The sequence below is a fragment of the Aythya ferina genome, assembly GCF_964211825.1.
Source record: "Aythya ferina genome assembly, chromosome: 25".
Taxonomy (NCBI): Eukaryota; Metazoa; Chordata; class Aves; order Anseriformes; family Anatidae; genus Aythya; species Aythya ferina.
The window spans coordinates 4420392-4444345 of record NC_140323.1 but is presented as its reverse complement, the minus strand read 5'-3'; the positions used below and the strand labels follow the sequence as shown (position 1 = coordinate 4444345).

The following is a 23954-nucleotide window of genomic DNA, read 5'->3' as shown; positions in this document are numbered from 1 at the left end:
AGCATCACCGGCAGCTCCCCTTAATTTTGTCCGTGGAGCATCACCATAACAACAAACCCTCCAATCCAGGACAGGGATCCACGCACTTAGCAACCAGAAGCTGCCAAATTATGAGAAAGTACAAAAGATGCTCCAAGGATCTCCTCCAGGATCCTGCTGCAAGCGCACCCGCTGCACAACTGCTGCGGCACGATGGACAAAGCCAGAAAAAACAAACAAACAAACAAACAAAAACACACAAGAGAGAGTACAACCGATACCAAACCCTCTCCCCCAGCAAGGATCTCTAGAGAAAAAGCATCCACTGCCCTGCCAGCGGTGCCATCGGAGGTGAGCCTGGCCTTGGGGTGCGACATTTGGCTCAGGGCTGTGTTCGCCCCCCCTGCTCCGCAGCAAGGCGAGGCGCTGGGCTGGCACCACCCGGCATGCTCATGTCCTGCAAAGCCTCCCGGTCTTCACAGGGCCACAGAACCTGGAGGAACCAAGCACAAGTGCCCTGCCTGAAGGTCTCCAGGTGGGCTCGGTGGTGCTTCATGGAGGTTGAAGCATCGGAGCTGTGCAGAGAGGAGCCCAGGGGCCAACGCTGGGCAGCTGCTGCAGTTTGAAAGCAGCCAAACCCAGCCCCAGAGGAATTTGCTCCTGGGAGCAGACCTTGTCCCTCATGACCCTGTATGAAGCAAGCCCAGGGAGGAGGTAAGTTATGGTTTTTTTTTAGGGAACAATCCATCTCCATCCCAGTGACTCACTGACAAGCTTCCCTTTTCGAGGCAGTTTGCAGGGTGAGCTGCAGGGTGAGCAGCCCGTCCCCGCTCTGCCTGGAAGAGATGAGTAAGTGTCCCAAGGGACTTAAATCCGCTTCCTCTTGGGGCCAGGGTCACAGTTCTGCGGGGAGATGTGCCCGGCAAACCGAGCTGACCAAGCGCTTCTCCTCTTCAGCACACACCAGGAACACCAGCAAAGCACCCGGCGCTTCCCTGACAGCAGAAAGTGGGAGTCCTTGGTACCAGGCATACAAGAAATACTCTGCAATTCAGAGCAGATCATCAGAGGGGGGTTTCCAGCCCAAACCACCGAGACCCCCATTAGCAACCTCTGGCCTGGGCAGTGCAGGAGGTCTGGCTGGAGAACCACATGGGCTCTCCCCAGCCTGCTGCTGGAGCGAGGGATGGATGGAAAAGGAGGAGCCTCAGCAGCGGGCTGGCACTGTTCAGCAAGAACAGCTTGGGTGTCACCAGAAAGGGACTCCCTCACTGCTGACTTTGACAGCCTCAGGAAGCTACGCCAGGATTTGCTGCTTGCCTCGCAGCCTGTTAGCTATTTTCAGCCCAAATGAGTGATGTAGCCCAGCTCTGGCTTCCCAAAACACCGATGCAGGCGTGAGAGGGATGATAAACGCGAGAAGGCTTCCAAAAAAGAGAGCCAAGAGAGGGTTTGACCCTCAGTGCCAGACACAGGCACAGGAGGGGGCACAGAGCAATGCACCCCGGGGAGGACAGGAGTGGTAGGGGCACGGCCAGGGGGGCTTAGCAGGGGGAGCAGTGGGTGCATCCCCCCTTCTACGAATGTGCCAGCCGAGCTCGTGGTGCCTGGGAGCTGCTCCAGCCCCCGCGGGTCTGTCACTGCTGCTGGAGCTGATGTTCTCCCCCGGCGCCTGCTGCTGTAATCGGGGAATTGGAGCAGATGGCAGCGGTTAGCTGAAAGGAGGAAAATCGCATCCACGGCTGCCACGTACTGAGAGCAAGCTCTTCCTTCCCAAGCCCTTCCTTCCCAAACTCTTCCTTCCCAAGCCCTTCCCTCTTCAGCACCTTTGGGGCTGAGGGTGCTGTGATCAGAGGGGAGCTGCCAGGGCAGGGCTCTGCAGCCGCAGCACCCCCAAAAAGTGCCCAGCTGCTTTTCTCTCTTCTGGGAGAAAATAAATCTGGCTAGGGCAGGTGAGGACCTTGCCCCGTCCTTCCCAGCAAACATGTGTGCTGTGTGTTTGCAGACGTGCAAAGGTCACGATGGGCAGAGAGACATTCCTGGGGGGGGGGGAGATGAAGCCTCGCGGGCCAGCCCGCATCCCAGGAGCTCCGCTCTGGGCTTAACTGGTGCCGGGGTACCTGGCAGGGAGGAAAACACCAATTTTGCCCCCTGCAAGGCAGACTGTGGGGAGAACCTACAGCTCCTTGGAGCTGTCTGCAGCTGTGATTTCCTTGGCCCTGCCATTCCCCAGGCACTAAGTGCTCTCCCGGCGTGTTGGGTCCCCTCTCCTGCTCACCTGCTGGAAGCACAGCCTGAAATCATCTTCCCTGGCAGGCTGCAGAGGAACTTTCCTGCTGACTTCTTCTGGCTCTGATCCCTCCTGACACACGCTGCCTGCCCTGCAGATGGGGCGGCCGCAGCCCAGCACCACGCGCGCCCTCAGCCTCATCCTGCCCTCGGCTCGCTGAGCTCTGAGCATCCACAGCAGAGGGAAAGCCGCGGGGACACGCAGTCTGTGCAGTCATTTCCAAGGCACAGGGCTTAGGCAGGACTGTGCCAGGTAAACCTGTGCTCTTGTCTCCCAGATTAAACCAATTAGCACCACAGAAGAGGTCTGTGCTTGCAGCTGCTGAGCCTGACTCTCCTTGTGCTCGTGCTGATTCAAGCCAGGAATAAATAAAGTCCATAAAGGTACTTTGATGTAGAAATGAGAGTGAGAGGAAAATACCAGTTCTGTTACCCAGCGTTCAGCCTTCACTCTCTTGCTTTTAGTGCTTCTCAAAAGCCCCTTGGGTATAACCAACTTATTTTTAGCTGTTTACTTATTAAACAAACGCAAGGGAAGGCTAAATGTCAAGGCATTTCTGCATACCGAGCCGGACTCTGCACATTCACTCTGTCACAGGCAGGGATGCTGGAACAAATTCGCTGCTCTGGACCTGGGGGAGCAGCAGAGCCAGCCACGGGTGGGCAATCCTGCCCCAGAGCTGGTGCTGCTTGTAGCATCCCCCCAAACATCTGGATGCTGAGCACCTCCCAGCTGGGGGAGCATCTATCAGAGCAGCGCAGCACCCACTGGATGGCTGTGTATATCACCTCCTGCTGGGTTTTTACTATGTTTAACCCCTCCACACACGCAGCTAATAAGGAAATGCCCGGCCGCAGAGGCAGAAGCAGAGAAGAGGTGAAGGGACTTGCCCAAGGGTGATGGGAATCAGGTGGCCGAGCTCTGGGCAGGAGCCTCTGTGATGGAGGCAGACCTCAGTGCCATTTCCCTGCTGCTGACTCTTTTATCCTCTCCATTTATATCTCTCACAAAACATTGCGGGGACATATTTTCGGCATTGAGGATCTGCAGGAGAGGAGTAGTCGTGCTGCGCAGGCTGATGGCCGTAAAGAGACCCACCAAGGCTCTGCAGCCTGCTTTGTGCTGGACCCTGGCTGATGGGCTGAGCTCTGCTGGCTGGAACAGGACCTCTGGTGTGTGCTGTGCCACGACAGCCTCCCGGCAGGCTGGTGCCAGCGATTTCTGCCCTCCTGGGAGGGCCAAGAGGGGATGGAGCAGCTGCCTGCTCGCCCAGCTGATAAGGCGCAGCTGAGCGGCCGTGACTCAGCACCCAGAGGTGCAGGCATGTGCCAAGAGGTAAATCCAGCTCCTGGCTGGGCTACCTGGGTGCTGCCAGACCCTAAAAAGCAGGGATGGGTCCCTGCTGCCTTCCTCGGGTGGGAAGCAAGGAGGGATTGAGGCTCACAGGCTGCTGGTTGGAGCTGGGGGCTCTGAGGAGCTGGAGTCTGGGTATCTGTTGGCCCCCCTCTGGGCAGGAAGGGGGTTCCACAGAGCTGCCATAAATCCCGTTCTCTGTCCTGTTTGGAAGGGGAAAGAGAGGAGCCTGGTCAAATCTCAGAGAAGTCTGGGCTCTAACCGGGCTCAGCAGCTGCACAAACAGTGAGCACCAGGCAGGCTGTCTGCGTGGAGCAAGCACAGGGGACCCAGGGCATGGTGCACAGCCCCATAATGCTGCCCTCCAGCCCTGAGCTGCACAGCACCAGGCTCTTTCCCCTGGGCTGGGAGATCCCTGAGCTTCCGGAGATCCCTGCAGCCGGGATGGGTGAGACCCCCAGGGGTATCCCCATCAATTTGGAGATGGTAGCAGGCAGAGAACACCATGGGCAGCTGCAGGAGCCCTTCCCAGGAGATGTGGCTCTTGCCTTTGTGGTCTGTGTCCCTGCTCAGCCCTTCTCAGGTCTTTTTCCCACCCCACATCCCCCCTCTCCGCTCCTTTGCCGTCCTGCCCCCCCTTGCCGAAGGCAGAGGCAGGAGCCCCGCGCTCCCAGGGCACCGCAGGAGTTTTTGGAAAATGCTTCCACCTCGTGGCCCTCTGGAGAAATGACTGCCTGGGAGATGCCAGGATGCCCCCACACGAGCCCAGCTGGTACCTGCAGTGCCAAGGCTTTGCCACCCCGTTGCTCCTTCCACCAGCTCCCCCCAGGCTGAGCTGGGGAGGGATTGGAGCAGCCCCCATGCCCTCAGCCCACCCGTGGGCGCACAGACACACGAGCGTGTGCCAGAGCTCAGCCCGCTGCTGCCGGCCCCATGCTGCTGGGGGATGGCATCGCCACCCCTGCTTCTCCCCCAAAATCTGCAGCTGGGGGGAGGAAGGAGTGGAAAAGCCCAGAGTGCACGGTGGTGAGCACCAGCACCTTGTGGTCCCCATCCTGCTTCTGCCAGGGATGCCCTCTGAAACGCTGGGAAAGTGGGAAAACTTCACACAGAAGTTTTGGCTGGTTTGGGTTTATTTATTTATTTATTATTTTTATTTTTTTTGGACAGGATGGGGATGACACATCTGCAGGTTTGCTCTGGGCCACAACTGCTGCACTTCACGTTAAGTATCTTTAAGACAAATGATCCCTCTCTTGCAATTCTCAGGTGTCGTCTCATTTCCCCCATAAAAAGCCTCTTGTCCTGCTGCCTGCTAGCGGATAGGCTTGGGAAAAACACTTTAAAACCCGGTGGTGCTTCCCCCACATGCTGTTACAGGAACCAGGTGGCTTTCGCAAGAACTCTGTTTCAGGACAGCTGCATCTCCCTGAAATATTCCACAGCGGACGGCCATCCCTCATCTCTGCCCCTGGTGGAGCTCAGCAAGTGCTACAGAAATCCGGCTCAATCTGTGCATTTTAGAGGATGCAATCACTCTTAGAAACAGCTTTCTCCACATTCCCTGCAGCTGAGCTGCAACTCTCCTGGCTGTAAAACTTCTGCAGCGAGGGATGCGTTGCTCGGCTGTGCCTGTCCAGCAGCAAACCCAGCCTGACCACACCACTGATCACTTCTGGGAGTACCAAATGTCCTGCACTACGCTGTGATTTTGCAGGAATGCACCACGCTGTTCATCCGAGTGCTGTGTTAACACAACCAGCCCCTCTTTGGTGGTGTCCAAAATGTCTTTGTCAGCAGCTTTGCTGTTCTGCGAGGTTTTGCACAGCAGTTTTTGTCCTGGAAGCAGTGTCCCGGGCTCAGAGGTGCTGCCAGGATCTTCACCCCACGCATCAAACACCCAGCAAAGCCCTTAGTGCCCAGCTGATAGGATGCCCTTGCAACCTCAGCTCTAGGGAAGAACCAAACAGAAGGATTTCCTGATGGGCTGTGCGATCCCAAGGGCCCCCTCTTTCCCTGCACAAAGGTGAATGATTCACAATATTTGCTAGGCATGAGCGAGACTCAGCTTTGTTTGTAACAGCAGCAGGGTAACGTGATTACATTTTTAGTAGTCTTCGCTTTTGTTAAAAAAAAAAAAAAAAAAAAAATCCATGAAGATGGCAAATCCATTTGCCATGCTCCTTATGTGCAAAACGCATCGGGATTGTTCCTCCCAACGCCAGCGAGAGGACCCCAGTGCCAAGGGGATGCTGCAGGGGAACGGCTGAGCTGGACTCAAGGGGTGAAGCACACCCATCCTCACCAGGGCAGAGCTGCTTCTCCACCAGCATTTGGCCACCGCAGGCACCATGCTGCTGCTCCCCGTGCTGATCTGCTGCGTGCAGATGTGGTAAGGCCGTGCTGAGATGAGACAGAGTGGAAGCAGCGATGCTCCTGCTGTCACCACCAGCGCTGCACGCACCAGCAGAAGAGGCAGCCAGGCTGCTGGCTGCCCATTTGTGCTCAAACACACAATCCCTGACCCAGTCTCGGCTTGAACAGCCTGCGGAGTGGAAGCTATTCCTGCGAGAGGTTGGTAATTAGCACAGGAGAGTGAGCAAACCTGCGGACGATCTGCAAGCACACCGTGCGGATGTGGAGATGGAGACATTGCCTGCTACCCAGAGGCACAGCACGGCTCCTCCTCATCACACAGGGGTTTGTCAAAGAGGGGCTGATCTCTCATTTATTGGGGGTTTCACGTTCTGCAGAAAAAGTGGCTAGGGTTGCAGAGGAAACTTTCCCAGCAGGACCTGAGCGAATCTCAGCCACTCCGTGTGTGTTTGGAGAGCTGGGGAGCCCTGCACGGCCACTGGACTCTTGCATTGCCTCTGACTCAAAGCTCAGCTTGGCGAGCTCGATCCTGCACGGGGATGGCAAGGCGCAGGTAGGCAGGACTGCAAAAAGATGACAGCCTGCCAGTCACCATATGCAGCACCGGCCCCAGGAAATTAAATCCCCGGGCCATATGCTGCGCGGCACGGGAGGGAGCAGGGGGTCTGCAGCAGCGTCTGCAGCTGCCCGAGCGCACCCGTGGCTGGGGGTTCATAACCCAGCAATATCTCACTGCTCCCCGGTCTCCCCGGTGCTGAGCAGGGAAGGATGGGGCCGGGGAAATGAAGGGAAGGATGACACGAATTCAGCCAGGCCCACTGGCAGAGCAGCCGTGCAGGCAGAGCCAATGGCTGCTCCTCGCCGTGAGTCCGTCCACCTCCACCCCCCCCTCCCCGAGTCCTTAAGTCGCAGCTTTGAACTCCCTCGGCGTTCAAAGCAAGCACGATGCTCAGCGTGAACAGAAGGACGAGCCTGGTGCTGGCAGGTACACAGCGAGGACGCTGAGCCCGGCAGGGCCGGCTGCTGAGACAGGTACGTGCCTTCCGAGGCAGGGCGCCGAACGCAATCGCATTTGGGATGCAAACTCGGAGCCGACTTGAATTTTCCAGCAGGGAGAATGATGGAAATCTGGCTCCGTCGACATGATTCATCCCCCTTCCCACCGCCGCCACCCCCCCCTGCGTCCTCTCCCCACCCCTCGCAGCGCACAGCCCCCTGCTGCCATCCCTCCTGCCCGCTGCCTTCGTGCCGGGTGTCCCGGCCTGTGCCGAGCGCGGGTGGCACCCGCGGGGCTGGTGGGTGCTGGAGCCGGGGTGCTGGGAGCTTGTGCCAGGCGCTGAGCGGGGATCCCGGCTGGTAAGGACCGTCCTTGGGGAGCTGGGTGCTGCCCTGCTCAGTGTGGGGGTGCTTGGGGTGCAGAGAGGGGCTCACCCGAATGGGTGCTGCCCCCCGAAAAGTGTCTGACGCCCGGCGCTCCCAGGGTGGAGGGAGGGCAGGCAGTGAAGTGGGGGTGTCTGCTGAGCTGGGCTGTCCCCGTCCTCAGACTTTGCTCTCAAAGCATCCCAAGACGATGCTGCATCCTTCTCAGCTGGTGCTCGTGTCCTAGGTGGGTTTGGGGAGCGGGGATGAGGAGAGGCCTGGCTGCAGGATGCGTCTGAGATGTGCCAGCGTTGGTTGTGCTGGGTGCTGGCCCTTTTTTGGCTGGGAGGGTGCAGGATCTGCTGGCACCAGGCTGGTGGGCCCTGAGTGATGCCCAGATGCAGAGGGTGGTGCAGACGGCACCGATGTGGCCATGTCCCTCCAACATCCCTCGTTTGGTGGTAGAAGAAAGTGACTTCTTCCCCAGCACCACGTGGCTCGCAGCCCCCAGGATTTCCACGTAATTCGGTCTCATGTGTAAAACGCAGGGCTGCTCTCTCAAACAGAATTTAAAGGGATTGGGAGTCATGGGGGTGCCCCAACCAGGACTCACAGGATCTGCCTGGCTCCTGGGACAACTTCTGTGGTTTGGAGAAGCGAGGAGGCAGCGTGTGCATTCACCAAACTCACAGCCTGGAGCTGCCCACCCCGGGGCAGGGGCTGCAGCTCGTGGCCCCGTTTCCCATCCCCTGCCTCCCGGTGCTGGAGCAGGGCTGGTTCCTGTGGCCGTGCCGATATAAATATTGTCTAACGACCCACTTTCGGAGCTGGTGCCGTCAGGTGGCGCTTGGGAATAGGCAGCATCGCCGCGGGAGGCCGGGAGCAGGCACTTGTTGCTGCGAGCTCAGGGTGGGCAGGGGAAGGTGGCACCGAGGGTCTCCGGGCACCAAAACCCAAACCTCGGCCACTGCCAGGCGGCACGGGAAAGGAGAAAAGTCAGGGGGTGAACGGTGCAGAGTGATTTGTGCTGTGGAGACGGGAAGAGAAGCGTGAAAAGTTTTTTTTTCTCTCAGCTCCGAGGAGCGTGATTTTAATTATAGACCGCTTCTTCAGATTTAGCCTTGTCTGGCGTGTGACTCCAGCCCCGTAACCTTGGCAGGCTTTGCCTGGGCGAGCTGCCCCGTGCGCGTGGTGTGACGTGGGGCTGAGGAAGAGGCCGCCCCGGGTGGAAGTTTCTGGGCAGGCTGGGGAGCCGTGGGGTGCTCGGGGCATTTTTTGGGGGAAGCAGCTGCTTGGGGTGCAGAGCAGCGTGCACCCTGCGGGCTCCAGGAACCTGCTGCTCCTGGCATGGGGCTGCCCCAGCCCTATAGCGCTTGGGACAAAACCCACAGCCCGATCTGCCCAGAAGGGCACAGGGCTGCCTGGATTTATTCCCCGCATCCCACGTGCCACCTCCCCACACCACACAGGGGTGGGAATCGGCTCCTGGTGCTTGGGGACAGCACCGGGCAGGGGCGGCCGGGTGGCAGCATGTAGGTGGCCACGCTGCGGGCTGGCTGGCCCCGTGCCACCCCTCTCCACCAGCAGGGTCAGGCAGGGTTTGTCAGCCCCCCCCTGGGGGCAGACACAGCCCCAGCACTGCCCAGCCCCCCCTAACCTCAAGGAGAACCTCCCCGTGGCTTCAAAGGCAAGGCACAGCTGAGAGGACAAAGAGCAGCGGCGTGGCTGATAAGGCTTAGGGACGTATTTAGGTGCATGAGGTGGTCTGGGGAAGCCCAAACACAAAAGGCATTTTTACAGCTTTGCTTTTAAGTGCACAGAGAACAGACAGAAACTGAGAAAAAAAAAAAAAAAAAAAAAAGGAAAAAAAAAAAAGAAAAAATAGCTGCTCAGACTAAAGTCAGAGCATTCACGTTGGGGTTTGCAGCCGGTTTCACCAAACTAGCTCCAACAAAACTTCCACTTGGAGGCAAAAAAAACACAAGCCTTGCTCAGGGGCTACATGGGGGACCGGGGACAGGGCACAGGAGCTGAGCAAAGCTGAGCAAAGCATTTTGGTGTCCTTGTAGTGGTGTGAGCCTCGGGCCAGGCTGCTTTGGTCGGGCAGGGCCAGCTCCCACAGCTCGCCCACCTCTCCTGCAGCTCGCCCCGTGGCTGCGAGCATCGCCCGGGCTGCCCGCGGGACGCGGTGCTCCCAGCAGCAGCCCCGGCTCCAGAGCAAGGGCTCACGTCCCCTGTTAATCAGCATTTAATTAAAGGACATGCTGACATTTGGAAATCAGAAACAACTCTCCTGTGTGGGCTGCCTCTCTCTGCCGCTCGCCTCTTCTCTGAATCACTCCCTGACATTTTGCCAGATTAGGATGCGACTCTCCCTCCCTCCTTCCTTGTAAAAATAAATTGAAAAGGAGATGCAAAAGCCACCGCCGCTCTCGAGGGAGGGGACGCAGGGGCTGGGGTTTCGCTGGGGAAAACTCCCGCTGTTACCGGCGCTGCGGCAGCCTCGTGCACAGACCCCGCGGGGACGCTGGGCAGGGGGCTCTCACCGGATCGGTGCACGGCAGCCAGGTGGTCCTGTGGCTGCTCTCCAAAACTGTGCACCCCCAGAGAGCCATGTGGGCTTCTCAGGGGCCCCCCAGCAGCCCCGGGGGTGCAGCTGCAGGGACAAAAGCAGGCGGTGTGGGTGCCCTGCGGGGACACAGCACGTGAGGGGATGACACCCCCCTGCTCGCCCCCAACCTCCTGACCCCACAGCAGCAGCAGGGATCGTTCCTCTCGTGTCCTCTCCATCCTGCTGACCCCTTCCTTCTCCTCACTTTTACCCCCACAGCCAAACCTTGGTTTTGCTCAGGCTTAGCCTCACCTGACCCCCCCCCACTCACGAGCACCCCGCACGTGTCCCCCTTGCCATCCTCCCTTTGTCACCCCCCGGGGAACAAGCCCCTGTCCCCCCCAGCCCTCTCCCCTCGCCTCGCACGAGTGAGAGCGCGGCGGCACCCAAGTGTGCTCCGAGGTGCCCCCCGCTCCCACACCTTCTGCTGCTCTTGAAACGGGGCCAGCTTTTTTGTTTGTCTGCTAGCCCATTGCCAGAGCTGGGAAAACGCAAACAGCAGCGAGGGATGGGGGAGGAGGAGGGGTGGTGGTGGTGGTGGGAGGGAACCCTCACCGTTCGCTTCCCCTTGGCTGCTCATTTCAACCTTCTTTCAAGCAGAAATTACTCACATTAATCAAGAGTGAGAATGTGTTTGCAGCCCTGCAGATTTGGCAGCGCGGAATCAAATTCCATCAGTAGCAGCAGGAGGACGGGAGCCTGTATCTCTGCTGTGCACAGCCTAATAGAGCCATTGCCAGAGGAAATTGGATCTGAGAACTCCCCTAAATTAATCTACCCTTTAAAAAAAAAAAAAAAAAATGCCAGGAGATCTACATGACAAATGAGTGTTTGCAACGGGAACTGATGCAAACACCCCGCACGTCGCTTCAGTGTGGATCTCCCCCTCTGCCAACACCTGCGTGGAAAGAGGTACAAAACAACCCTGACCAGCAGGGCTGGGGGCACACGGGGGACCCCAATGGGCAACGGGGGCCATGAGAGCTGCAGGGATGGGCAGAGGTGCAAAGACATTGCTGCCACTCAGCAACAAGCCCCTTTTTGCAGGCTCGGAGCTGGCTGCACCTGCACCGAGCATCTTGGTGGAGCTTGGAGGGATGCGGCTGGCCCCAGCAGCAGTGTGGGGCCGTGGGGCAGAGCTGGGGGCTGCTGTGCCAGCCCCCACCTCCCTTACACCGTGGTGTGGGGCAGAGCAGGCAGCTGGAGGCTTCTGGGGCTCTGGCTGGCGTGCGTCATGGGGCCGGGGCGCAGGTGCCACAACCCAATCTGCTTTAATGGAGCTGCTGCTGCTCCAAGGTGATTGCTACTTTATTGGCTTATTTTTAGCCGCGCGGCCGAGCTGGGAGGAAGATGGATGGGTCTTGTCTTGGGAGAGACTTTTTGCTTGCTGTCGGAGCACGGGCACAAGGCTTTGAAAGCTGCCTTGAAAACAGCCGGGGTGAATCTCCCCGAGTGTGGGGCTCACCGGGTCCTGCTCCTGCCCAGGGAAGGGTCCCAAGGGTGGGCATGGGCTGGGGGCTGAGCCCGTGGGCTGGGACAGCACCAGGGTGCTGGGCTGGGAGGAGAGCAGTCTCCAGCACGGGGCTGCCAACACAGCTGCTTGCAAAAACCCCTGGTAAAGCACAAAATGCCAGGCGGTGGTTGGGACCTTGTCTGCCTGGAGGGTCTCTGGGCCTGGGGTCTGCCTGCTGGTTGAATCCTCGCCTTTATTTCTTGGGTTTCTCAGCTCCCTGCCCCTTGAGTGGGGACTGAGCAGGGCCAGGTGAGAAGGAGACAAAGAGGATGCCCGGTGCTGCCTTGGGACCACTGGGATTTGCACCAGGGAAAAGCAACCTGGAGCATCTCTCGAGGAGCATCCCTGCGGAGGGAAATGCCTCGCCCCGCGTGCCTTGGGCACTGCGTGTGAGCTGGGTTTGCGGTCCGAGCAGGCTGGTGTGGTTGTGACTCGGTAGACGAGTCCTTCAGTAGGGATTTCATGTCTCAGACAAGTCTTCCAGTCAGGATTTCTGCTCCCTGGATAGATGTGCTTCGGGGGGTTTTGTTGCAGGAGCGTTGTCAGGTGTTTATGGCAAATACGCAGCAAGGTGGCGGGATATTATAGGAAGGGGAAAATAAAACACCTCGGTAGACAGCTCAGAAAGAGTGTGAACTCATTTTAAAAATGAAGAAGCCTGCACAGACAGTGCGTGGCAGTACCTGGGCATCTCTGCCTCCCCTGAGGCCGTGGAGACCGATGCCAGGAGGGGAGCAGCGCCCGTCCGTGCCAGCACGAGCACGGCACACAGCCTGGTGTGCGGCGAGGCCACGGGGGATATTGATTCGTTTTCCACTGTAACCTGACAGAGCCTATTCTGGGGATGTAATGAAGACAGATGATCCCATCCCCTCGCCACAGCGCTTTGGGGAAGGGGGAAATTATCCGCCGCATCCTGGAGGGATGCTCCGCATTCCTCTGTGCCTCTCCCCCAGATCTCATCTAATTTCCACCTCTCCCCCTGATTTTTCCTTCCTGCTGGCCTTACGGCTCCCTGCCTTGCCTGCTCAGCACCCACCACCTCAGCTGGCACCAGGAGAGGGATGTGGGGCTCGGCGGAGCCGGGTTGAGACCCGCTGGGTGCAGCCCCCTGGGATGGGACGAGCTGGGAGAGGACCCACTGCAGCTTCTGTTTTCCTGCTCTGGGAAGCACCCCAGCTTCCCCAGCACCCTGCTGCCAGCCCAGCTCGCTGCCAGCTCACATCCCTCCTCTGATACCTCCGATACAGGAGGAGACATCCCCAGAGCCACCCTGCTTGGGAGCCCCAGGCATGAGCCCAGCGCCTCCTCCCCGGACCTGTTAGATGTCATCTAAGCGCAGCTCCACGAGGCTGACGAGCCCCTTTCGCAGCCCGATCTCGGCATTTCAGAACCCACAGGCAGTGCTTTTTTCCTCCGCTGACCAGCGGTTGTGAATCCATCTTTATGGTAACACCAGGCTCAAGCATTCGCATGCCAGAAGGCAGTTATGTACGGCCATAAAGATGATTTAAAATTGGCCAGGGTTTAAAAAAAAAAAAAAAAAAGAGGAAAGGAAGAAAGAAAGCTCATATATTATCAGGTCTTTATTTCTCTTCTAGCTTTTACCCTTTAGAATTCATGTTTTCAGGCTTTTCTCCACAAACAACACAGTTGGAAATGCTAAAACGCTTTTATATAAGAGCTGAGAAGCCTTCCGAATCACAGGGCTGCGGGGAAAAAAAAATACCGCCTGCTGTAACACACGAGATATGATCTCCAGAGCTGCCAGCACCCTTTGCAAAGTAACCAGCTCCTAGTAAATCTTCAGAAAGCCGATGAGTCTTGCTGCTATCTGCCATCAGACCCAAATCCCGTCGGTGCACGGAGCTGGGGTTAGGCAAGGGTCAGCCCTGACTCGCTCCAAGGCTGTTCCCCAGGGCTGCCACGCGTCCAGCAGCCCCCCAAGGGAAGCACCCAGCCCTGCAGGGAACGTGCCCGGGGTTGTGGGGCCCCGTGGTGAATTTGCAGCCTCTCTTGGAGAAGTTTGAGCCTTTCCAGGGGGTTGTGCTCCCCTCGGTTCCCTGGGTGCCAGCCAGCCAAGTTCCTCAAGGTGAGAAACCGAATCCTGTAACACTGAGGGGAGCCTGTGCCCGGTGATTTTGAAAGAAAAACCTCTAAAAATAGAGCACCCCCGGGACCTGCCCGCCTATTATTGGGTATAGGCACGCCACAACCCCAGCGATGAATTTTTTGATGCCTGCAGCCCCTCCACCAGCCCTTCACCCGCCAGCTTTTGGGCTGATTTTGCAGGGCCAGCTATGGAGGGCTGATGGGGGGTGAGGAGAGCATCCTCTCCTTTCGCAGCCATCTTTTCCTCCTGCTCCCGGCTCGCAGGCTCCAGTCTAACATCTGGCAAAGTTGTGCACCACGGGCAACGCAAGCGTCGCTGCTCATGGCAGGCCAGGCTGACAGATCCTGTGAGATCAGCCCCACGAGCATCAGCTCGCTCGCAAAGGGGGAGAAAAAAAAAAAAAAAAAAAAAAAAGGAAGCAAATCTTACATGACACATTTATTTTTGTCATCTATTTATTAGCTCAGAGCAAAAGTCCTGCTGCGCTGCATTGTGGGGATTATGCAAATGAGGGACATCAAGACAATTAAAAAAAAAAAAAAAAAAAGCCCAAGTGAGCACAATGTCAGAGCCGAGCAGATGCTGCGAGAGGCGCAGCCCTCCCTGCCCATTCCCGACCTGCCGCAGCTCGGGTGCTCCTGCTCCTCCTCTGGCTTGTGCACACAGCCCAGAGGATCAGCTCGTTAGGCCCCTTGGCTAACGAGCTGCCTGCCACGTCCCTAGCACGCTGGCCTTGGCTGGGCTTCGCCTGCTCCCTGCCCAGGGGAGGGATGCGCTGGGTGGACCCTGCTGCAGCCACCCCGCATCGCTGCGCTCACCTGGAGCCATGCAGCCAAAGCCGGGGGTGAGGCTAATCCGGGGCTGAATTTGGATTTATGGGGTGTCCGATGGGGCCACCCACAAGGCAGAGAGCAGGGAGGGATCCCTGTCCCCAGTGGGTCCCCAGGGGGGAGCAGCCCAGCGCCCTGCCTGAGGGGACCGGTGGGGTGATGCCGTGCTCACGTTGGGTCGGACGCTGGCTCGGGAGCAGGACCAGCTCGCTCTGTGGGTCTGAAGCCTGCCGAAATCCCCCCTGAGCCACCCGTTGTTACACTGACAGCTCAGGATTTATGAGCTCGAGTGAATGGATAGCAATGAGCCAGGAAAAAAAAAAAAAAAATCAGGTCCCAAATCCGACTTCTCCTTGCTGCTGCACACCCCAGAGGACTCAGGCTGTGTGTTCGGGGATTTAATTCGGTCTGAGCCCCTCTGCTTTGAGACGGAGATGGAGGAAGAGCTTAAGGCAGCTGAAGTGCATGTCGATAGCTGTGTTCAGGCACAGCTCCTGCCCCGGCAGATCCTGGAAGTGGAAAAAGGCTGTTTCCCTGAAGCGTGTGGAGGAGATCACGCCGGCTGGCACTCGGAGACACCGGAGGATCCGGGGAGCAGCGGGGGAAACACGCTTCCATCCTCACTCCGCTAATTATACTCATTAGGGAAGGAATGCTGCCTCTGATTTCGAGCATTACCAGCTATTTTTAATTTCCCTGCCTGCTGAAAGCACAAATCGGAGAGCTCGGGTGTTTCTCTCTGGAAGCCGGTATTTCTCCTCCCAGGTCAGAGGCTCTTTGTGTCTGCCTGGCTGGGAGACGGGGGCCGGAGACAAAGCAGGAGGGGAGGAAGGGGGAGAGGGCGCGGGGGGCGAGCGGAGCCCCTGCCCGGGTGGGGACACGGGGGGCGCGGGGGCGTCCCCATCCCCATCCCCGTCCCCATCCCTGTCCCCATGCCACCGGCGGGTCGTGCAGGGCTTGGGGACGCGGACGTGTGCGCGGCTCCGCAGCCCAAAGGGGAGAGCAGGGAGCGGGAGCTGGAGGTAATTTATGCTCTGAGCTCACCCCGGGGTTGCGGGCAGCCGTCCCCAGCCGGCGTGGGAGGGAGGCCTCTGCCCATCGCCCCTCCCGCCCGCGCCACACACAGCCACACGATTCCCCTACAATTAGGAAGACACCTATTCAGCCCCGCTGCTATTGCCGGGCTTTTGTTCCTTCTCTTCTTCTCTGCTGGCCAAAAGCGCTTCTTCTCCGCACGGGCGCTCAGCGGTTTGGTAACTCGCTTCTCATGACGCCTCCCAAGAAAGAGCCGGTCCCGCCGAAGTCCTGAAATAGAGAGGAGGAGGGGGAAAAAAAAAAAAAAAAAAAGAAAGAAAGAAAGAAAGTAAGGCGGCATTTTTCTCTTTCTCTCTCTTTGTTCCGAGCCTCGCGTAGTGGAGTTGTGTGTGTGAGTGGGAGAGACGGTGAATCAGAGCGAGCCCACGCTGCGTGCCCGGTGCGCGGCGGGCAGCGAGCACCCGGCCACCTGCAGTCAGCAGCGGGTGTGCGTGCACTGCCTGCACAGTGCCCGGGCACGAGCAGCCTGGAGAAATTCCTGCTCTGCGTCTTGTTACGGTGTATATTGGAAAATGTGTTCCTGGATGTGCGTGGGGATGTAGCTCCGTGCAGCGATTCGCGGCGTTTTGGGGCTAATCTGTGGCATTTGCTTGCAGCAGTTGTGTTCTTGTGGCTGTAGATAGGATTAGCTGAAAAATATATATATATATATGTAAATTCTCTTTGTTTCAGGCAGGAATAATCACCAGTTAGTCATAATTCAGCCGTGTGTGACTGTTTGTGAGGCTGTGTGTGTGTGTGTGTGCTTTCACGTTGCTGACATCGCCACGATTGGCATGCAGCACGTCGAGGTGCTGCTCAGCTGGATCGCACAGCAACTCTTCAGCTGGTGCCTGCCAGCCCGAGGTGTGCACTTGTATGAGTGTTCCTGCTCATGAACACACGTCGCTGCACATACGTGAGAAGTTTTTTGTCTCTCACTCATGCTGGTAGGGGGGGGAGCACTGTGCCTGCGTGCACACAAGGACTTTTGCACTGTTTGCACCGCGTGTAAAAGCCGTGCATTGGCCCCTGCTTGCAGGCAAGGAGAATGATGAAGCGTGCCCGGGGCAGCAGAGTGTTTTTCTTTCTCCCGAGCGTGAACTGGAGAGCGAGGAGCAGATTTGTCAGAGCTTGTGCCTTGCCGAACAGCATCGAGTCCCGTAAGGAAAAAAAAAAAAAAAAAAAAAAAAAAAAGAGCCAGGTGTCAGTGCGCTAGGAAGAGATCAGTGCTCTGAGGAAACGGCACCGGAGAAATCCTTCCTCCGGCTGGGAACCTGCAGTTCAAACGGCAGTGCTGGCATTCGGCAGGGCGGAGAGCGCTGGGCTCTGCGATGAGGTAATCCCGAGGAAAGATAAGGGAAGCGGTGCGTGCGTTAACCTGAAGGGAGCAGTGATGTCAGCGAGGGGAAAGGGGATTAATTACAGCGAGATGGGCATCGCCTCGATTTCGGTGCCTTTTGATTCCGGCTGCTCTTCGTACGTGCCTGGCTACGGGAAGCAAAGGGATGGTGGCGGGGTCCTGAGGGCGGGCACGGTCTGGAGAAAGCGATCGGTGCCCCGTGGCTTGGGCAGAGCCCGGGTGCTGCAGAGACTGTGTGTATGTGTGTGCATGTGTGTGTGTGTGTTCGTGTGTGTGTGTTTGTGTGCTTGCCTGCCTGGGCTGCGATAGCCCATTACAGAGGATAACAATTTTTCTCTGCTGCAAGCACCAGCACTGGCAAGGATGGGGAGAGGAGGGCAGCAGAGCCCCCGACCCACCCCGAGCTGATGTGCTGGGGTGCCCCAGGGGACCCGGTGATGTCCCCTCCTGCTGTCTGCAGATGGCCAGGGCTCGTGGGAGTGGGGCTGGGATGGCTCTGGGAAGGGACAACGGGTTTGGTGTGAGCTCGGGGCACCTTCACGTTGTGCTTGTGGGTCTGCCCCTGTGGTTCATTTCCCCCTGGCTGTGGCTGTTCCTTATCACCCAGGACCCCGGTGCTGTGTCCACGGGGGTGAGCAGGGGAGGAGAGGTTCCCAAGGTGGAGGAGAGGCGCTTTCTCCATCAGGATTTGTCCTCATGCTAATAGGTGTCACGTTATGTCACGGGTCCCTGGTGGGTTGTCAGCAGAACATGACAAATCGCTGGTAACGGCAAACAACGGCAGACGAAACACAAATATCTCCCGTCTGCATCACCTTAGATCTGACACTGCTGAATTTTTCACGTGGTGGGAAGGCCGGGAAGGTCACCGCCGAGGAGCGAGGTGCGTGCTGGGGACGTGCCCAAGACCTCCATCGAGGGGAACGCTGCTGAGCATCTTCCCCTGGTGCGAGGAGCCCCCGGGGGCTCAAAGTGAGCCCAAGCCTCATGGTGCCTGGCCATGGTCCACCAGATCCTGGGAGGGCACAAAGAGCTGAGTGAGGCTCGACCACCCTTCTGCCTCGCACACGCACCTACATGCGCACGGCGGTGGCTCCCACATGGGCACATCATCGTCCCGTCCCGTTTGGGTCCAAATCACCCCAGCTCCTGCCCGTTGCCTCCAGCTGGTGATGGGGAGCAGCACCCCACGGGGACGCTCCAGCTTCTCTCACTCGTGCCACTGCAAATCCCCCGTGGCAGCGAGGAGAAGGGGTCTGGGTGGGAGCAGGCTGTGGGGCGAGGTTCGGCTGGGTGCCAACGGCCGCATCCTGCCCAGGGGGCTCGAGCTGGGGCTGAGCTCAGCCTGGCTTCACAGGCTGCAGCCGCCCTCCCGTCCCCTGCCTTAGAAAGAGCATTTCTCATCAGTCCCGTGTGCTCCTCCTCCAAACCCAGACAAATTCCCCCCCGGCTGCTGCAGCGTCTCCTGCCTCGCAGCCCAGACTTAATTACAGCTGGGGCCGCGGGAGCTGAGGCGGCCGTGACCAGGAATGTGCTAAAAGGCCGGGAAGGATCTGGGTTACCTGGGTCCCCGAGTCGTGTTTGCCCTCTCTTAATGGGCTGCGTGGCAAATTGGTGGTTGGTTTGCAGGAGCAGATCCCGGTCATTATCTTGTCCCTTCCCTCCCTGCCTCTCTCGTCCCTTCATTTTGGAAAAGAAGCCAGAGAAAGCAGCCACGCTGTGTGTGTTGGGCTGAGCAGGGGGGCTCAGGGATCGGCAGGGCTTGTAGGGACCCAGGACACACCAAGCAGTGGCCTCGGGGTCCCAGGGCTGGATGTGGCCCTCCCAGGGCTGCTTGGCTGCCCTGCTAAGGACTGCTCTGTTTGATGGTTTGCAGAGCACAGGAGCACCAAGGAGTCAAGCCAAAATGAAGGTATCCTGAAGCTTTTTTAGCACTCTGGGAAACAAAATCATCTGAAGGTTAGAGGGCGTTTTGTTTCACCTAGAGGAAAAAACTTTCGTTATGTTTCCAATCACCTGAAATGTGTGGTTTTGGGTCAGAGCACAGGAGAGCTGGAAGCGGCACGCTGTTCCAAACGGAGGGTGGGAAGGTGAGGCTGCGACTTCGCAGAGCTGGCTTTGTACCTGGAGCCAATTTGTACAAACTCACTGGATTTGCAAAACATCCCTCCTGGCTCAGAGCTGCGTGTTCCTGCGAGAACATTTCTGCTCCCCAAAGCCACCTCAGGCACCCCTGGAGCAGCCCGTCCAGGAGCCTGGTGTTGGGCTGTGCTGTGCTGGGGCAGCCTCTCCAGAGAGCCTTGTGGCACCTCTCCAGCCCCATTTTTGCTGCATAATTCCCTGAGTTAGGGAAAAATGGGCTCTGGACCCACTGGAAAAGGAAAACCGATCCCTCGGGCTGCCTGGGCAGCGAGGAGGGGCAGATATTCCTCTCCTTAAAAGAAAGCTGGACAGTTTTGTGTTGCCTTCTGTATTTTGGAAGGAGCGTGCGATTGCACATACACCTGCAAAATTAGGACTATTTGGGCTTTTTCTGGGTCTGTGTTTGTTGTTTGTTTTGTTTTTGTTTTTGTTTTTGTGACTGTCAAAGATCCTGAGAAAGGAGCCTGGGCTTTGCTGGGCTCTCGCTAACGCCACACTGCAGCGCTCGCAGCGCTGCATCAAGCACGGATGCGTCGAGCACATCTCGGTACGGGTGCTGCACACAGCGTGGTCTCCTCGCCAGCCACCTGCTTTGGGGGTGATGGGGAAAAAAAAAAATGTGGCTGCTTGCTGAGCTCACCGCTAAGGGTGCTGTGCGTGACCCAGGGGTGGTCAGCGCACCTGCCCTTCCTTTCTACTACCTGCAGGAGCCAGGCAGATGGAGGGTTAAAAGATTTTGCCTCTGTGTGTTTTGTTAAAGCAGCTATCGGTGGGAACTCAGGTGATGAGGAAGCTGATTATAACCCATAAATAGCCCCGATATCACCCCATCCGTGGGACGTACAGGTGGCAGACAGCGTGCACCTCAGCTGTGCCCAGCACCGACACAACAAGCGTGTTCCAGCCGCCTCTTCCCCAAGCAGATGTTCCCATAAAGCCAAAAAGTCCAACCCTAACGGCTTGGAGGACATGGAAATGCATGCTGAAGGCTTGGAAATGACATTGTTACAATGACAAATATTCTCCGAATGCCCAATTCATGATCCTGGGCGCCTTATAAATATGATTAGCAGATCTAATCTTGCTGCGCTGGAGCCAGTTGTCAAGACAGCTTGGAAATGGATCGTTGCCCAACACTGACATCAACTGCTCCCCAAGTTATAAAGTTAATGGTTAAAAACTAACCAGGAGCTCGGGCCCGCACACCCTGTCCTGAGGCAGGAGCCAGCAAGGGGCTGGGGGGTGAAGGGCTGAGCAGGGGGCTTCAGATGATCCCCTAAAGGAAAGGCTGATGGCACCTCATAGGGATGCCACCGCTGCGGACCACCGAGGAAAACAAAATCCCCTCGGTGAGCCTGGCGTGGCTGGTCTGTGTTGGATGCCCGTCCATCCGTCCATCTGTCCGTCCATCCCCTCCTTCCCCGTTTTCAGCAGTGTGGTTTGGTTTTTCTCCCCCTTGCAGTAGGGATGAGGCAGCTCCGGCGAGACTCTGCACGTCTCCGCTCTCCCCGCTCCTGGGACGTGGAGCAGGGAGCTGGGGACGGGGGGATGAGCCCCAGGGGAAGGCGAAGCGGCGCTGAAAGCCCTTGGCTCCTGGGAGGCATTGCTCTTGTGCTGTGATTCCCACTTTGGGTACTGCTGTGTGGGCACCCCAGGGGCCTGACAGCTCCGGAGGTGCCGCTGACACGCGGCTCTCTGCGTGCTGCCGGGAGCTGCTGGGCACCAGGTTTGCTGCAAAGCGGCTGGGAAGGCAGGGGAAAAGGATTTCCAGAAGCATGCTGGTGCCTCTGGGCTGCCGGGACGATTTCCAGCCAGGTTGTGGCAGCATCCCGGTGCCCCCCGGGATTGGTGGAACCAGGCTAAGCCCCGAGTGCCCCTGGCTCAGCAGGGAGCGAGGCAGGTAGCTGGCTGAAGGCAGCAAAATGCATTTTAAAGCATCACCCTAAGCAACGTGAGTCCCTGAGGTGTGTTTGGTGCCTTTACCCAGGATTTTCTGGGGCATCCCAGGAGGGACACAGCTTCAGAGCAATGCAGTAGTGCTCACTCTTTGCAGGTGCCAGCAGCTGGGCCCGTGTTTTTGAGGCAGTCTGGCTGGGGGGGCCTAGGGAGAGCCCCCGAGCCGCTGCCCCCCTGCCCAGCGCCCAACCTGCCCAAACGGCCCCCACCTCCTCCGGCCAGCCTGCGCCTGGGACAAACAGCACGGGGGAGGCTTTGAGCGTCTCCAAGATACGGCGGATTTGGGCACCCTGTCAAATGTTCTCATTGTCTGACCCTTGTCCAGATGCCAGCAAAACCCTTTGGGAAATTCCCCCTCCACCCAGCACACCGGCTTTAATTACAGGAGAGGAATGCAAGGCGCAGAGCGCTGCTCCTGCCGCCTCCGTGCGCCCAGCCAGCACGCTGGGAGAGCGACGAGTTTTGGGGGGCAAAGGGGGGCGGAAAGAGGGGCCACAGGGAGGTAGAGCCATGGCTGGGTGCTCCTGGATGCTTCCCAGTGCAGGGCGAGGAGCGGGGGAGTCTCGTCCCCCCCGTCCCGCTCTGGCAGCAGTACCCGAGCAGCAGGACATGAGTAATATCCATCCCACTGGGGGAGTTAGATCAAAGGCACTGAAGTAGATACAAGAGGTTTCTGCTTCACAGACCAGAGAGGCTGCAGTTCAATAGCGCCTTTGTTACCGGCTCTCCGGAGCCGGGGATGGAGAAATACCTGACCCCCGCCCCCCCGCTCCCGGCCCCTCGGTGCACAACCATTTCAAGTATGCAACCGCGCGGCGAGGCTCGGCGGGGATGCGGGGACGGGGCGCTGGGGACGGCAGCGGGAGCAAGGGAGGGCTCGGGGCTGCAGGGACGAGCCCCCGGAGCTCGGAGGTGCCAGGGGTGCTGGGCACCCCCAAGCAGGGAGCATCGCTTTGGCGCCCAGGTCTTGCTGGGGGGGACCAGGGCGATGCAGGAAGGAGAGGACAGAGCGGGCGATGCCGTGGCGGCTCCATCCCAAAGCCCGTGGTGCTGGCGTGGTGCCCTTCCCATGGAGAGGATGCCGTGCTGCCAAAGGTGAGGTCAGCCGCGCTCGGTCGGCGGCTGCGGGGCGTCCTCGGGGAGGTGTGGGCAGGTGCTTGCAGTGCCCAAGGGCTGCCCGGCTCCTCGGGGTCCCTGTGGCACGGTGTGGGGCTGGTGGACCTCCAAGGGGAGAGCAGTGTGGTGCTGGAGCTGCCCGCAGGTGGGTGCAGCCTCCTCGGGAAGGTCTTGGGTGCCCCAAAGAGGCAGCAAGTGTGGCTGGACCATAACGCCTCGACCCTGTGGTGCACGAGGCTCTGGGAAATGGAGGCCGGAGCTGGGGAACAGAGAAGGGCACAGGGCACCTGGCACCCATGGGTGCACACCGGGGTCTTCACCTGCAGCCACACACGGCAGTGCCTGCACCCAGGGCACGGTGCTGGTGCTGAGCCACGGCTGATCCTGCAGGGCTCAGGGCCACTCTGCCCACGGGTACATCCAGGGCAAGGGGCTGGGACATGAGGGTGGCTGCGTCACAGAGCGTGGCACATGGTGGCCTTTTCTTCTTGCCACTCACACACGGGAGTTCAAGGAGAAAATGTCTTGGGAAACGGCACTTCAGAGCCACCCTGTGCTTCACAAGTTTGGCTTGCAGGTCAAAGTCCTGGTCGCTGCTCTCCTAAGCTGCAGGGTGCAGAATGCTTCCCCCTTCCAAACCTGGTGGCTGCATAGTTTTAGAAACATTCAGTGTCCCCAGGATTCTTGCTAAGGCAACAAGAAAGGGACTTTCCTGGGCTCAGCAGCAGAGCTGACCTCACCAGCTCCTGGCAATTCACAGCCAGTGCTGCTGAGCAAGCCCAAGGCCGGGCAGGGGAAGAGAACGAAGGCAGGAGCCAGCATCTTTCCAGGCACAAGCTGGCAGTTTGGGGGCCACCAGAGGAGCTCCCCCAGGTGCAGGGAGATGCAGAGGCTTTGTGAAAGAATAAGGTCAAGGAGGTGTGTGTCGGGCTCTCGGCAGAGCTGCCCGGAGCAGCTGCTCACCGTGAAATGTGGCACCTTGTCCTGAGAAGCCTCTCTGGTGGCTGCCTCGGGGTAGGTGGGGGAGCGATGGAGGTTGCCCCAAAAGGCAGCAGGGAAGGTTCCCCCCCCCCGGCAGGCGGCTCTGCAGCCAGAGCTCTCTTTAGCCCTTTGTCTCCCCTGACAAAGGCAGGTCTGTTCGGCTCCCTGCGCGCGGCGCATCCGCCCGTGACGCTGCCAGGTGAGCCAGGGCCAGCTCTTGTTCCCCATTCTGCTGCTGAGTGATGGTGGCAAAGCCCTCAGGGTCCCATTTCCCAAACAGCTACAGGACAGGGCGCAGCAGCACCCTGATCCCAGCTCCTTCCCCCTTGCTGACAAAGGGGATTTACCTGAGGTACCCTGCAGAAGGGGTGCCTGGTCTGCAGGTGTGCGCCTCTGCTGCTCCCTTTGCAGCCAGAGCGCTGCCTGGCTTCCAACTCAAGCTTTATCGGGTTCATTGGGATCCTGAAAAGCAGCACAGAGTGATGTGATGGGGAACACACGGCACTTAGAAAGGAGATAAGGAGTAGCTTCAGCCAGGACACTGGCAAAGGGAAAATAAACCTTTTAATTTTCTGCTCCTTGGGCACGCTGCCTTTTAAGCACCTCTGCTGCAAGGGGCTGCTGGCCCTGCAAGCATGGTTAACTCAGCGTAAGGAGCAAAAAAGGCTCCTGAACCCACAGGTCCCTGCCCGGGAGACAGAGCTGGCAGGGGTGGCCATGGCTGTCCTGCAGGGACCCTGGGGATGACGCCGCAGTGGCCAGAGCGATGCCGAGAGGTGACCTGGCAGAGGCCGTGGGGGCTGGATGGGTTTCCTTGGATTTATAGGTCAGCGCAGGGGGAGTAGGTTCTTGGTGACAGCTTAGACAGGGGGGTTGCTTTCCCCACCCCCCCTCCTTT

General features: G+C 58.6%; 1 protein-coding gene across 7 annotated transcripts in view; it reads left to right on the top strand.

Moving 5' to 3' along the window:
• Positions 1 to 6917: 6917 nt before the first annotated feature.
• The window catches only part of BLACAT1 (BLACAT1 overlapping LEMD1 locus), a 30616-nt gene continuing 13579 nt past the window's right edge, over positions 6918 to 23954 (top strand). Inside the window, exon 1 of one of the 7 annotated variants that reach the window (XM_084497905.1) lies at positions 6918 to 7030. Coding sequence is in view for 1 of the 7 variants with exons in the window: in XM_084497903.1 (XP_084354029.1) it covers positions 10785 to 10880 (96 nt within the window). In the remaining 6 variants the exon portion in view is untranslated. Of the gene's footprint in view, positions 7031 to 10753; positions 10881 to 14741; positions 15190 to 15495; positions 15788 to 16722; positions 16838 to 21715; positions 21760 to 21804; positions 22055 to 23954 lie in introns of those variants that run through there. The other 6 variants (XM_084497903.1, XM_084497908.1, XM_084497909.1 and 3 more) reach the window with 6 other exon arrangements.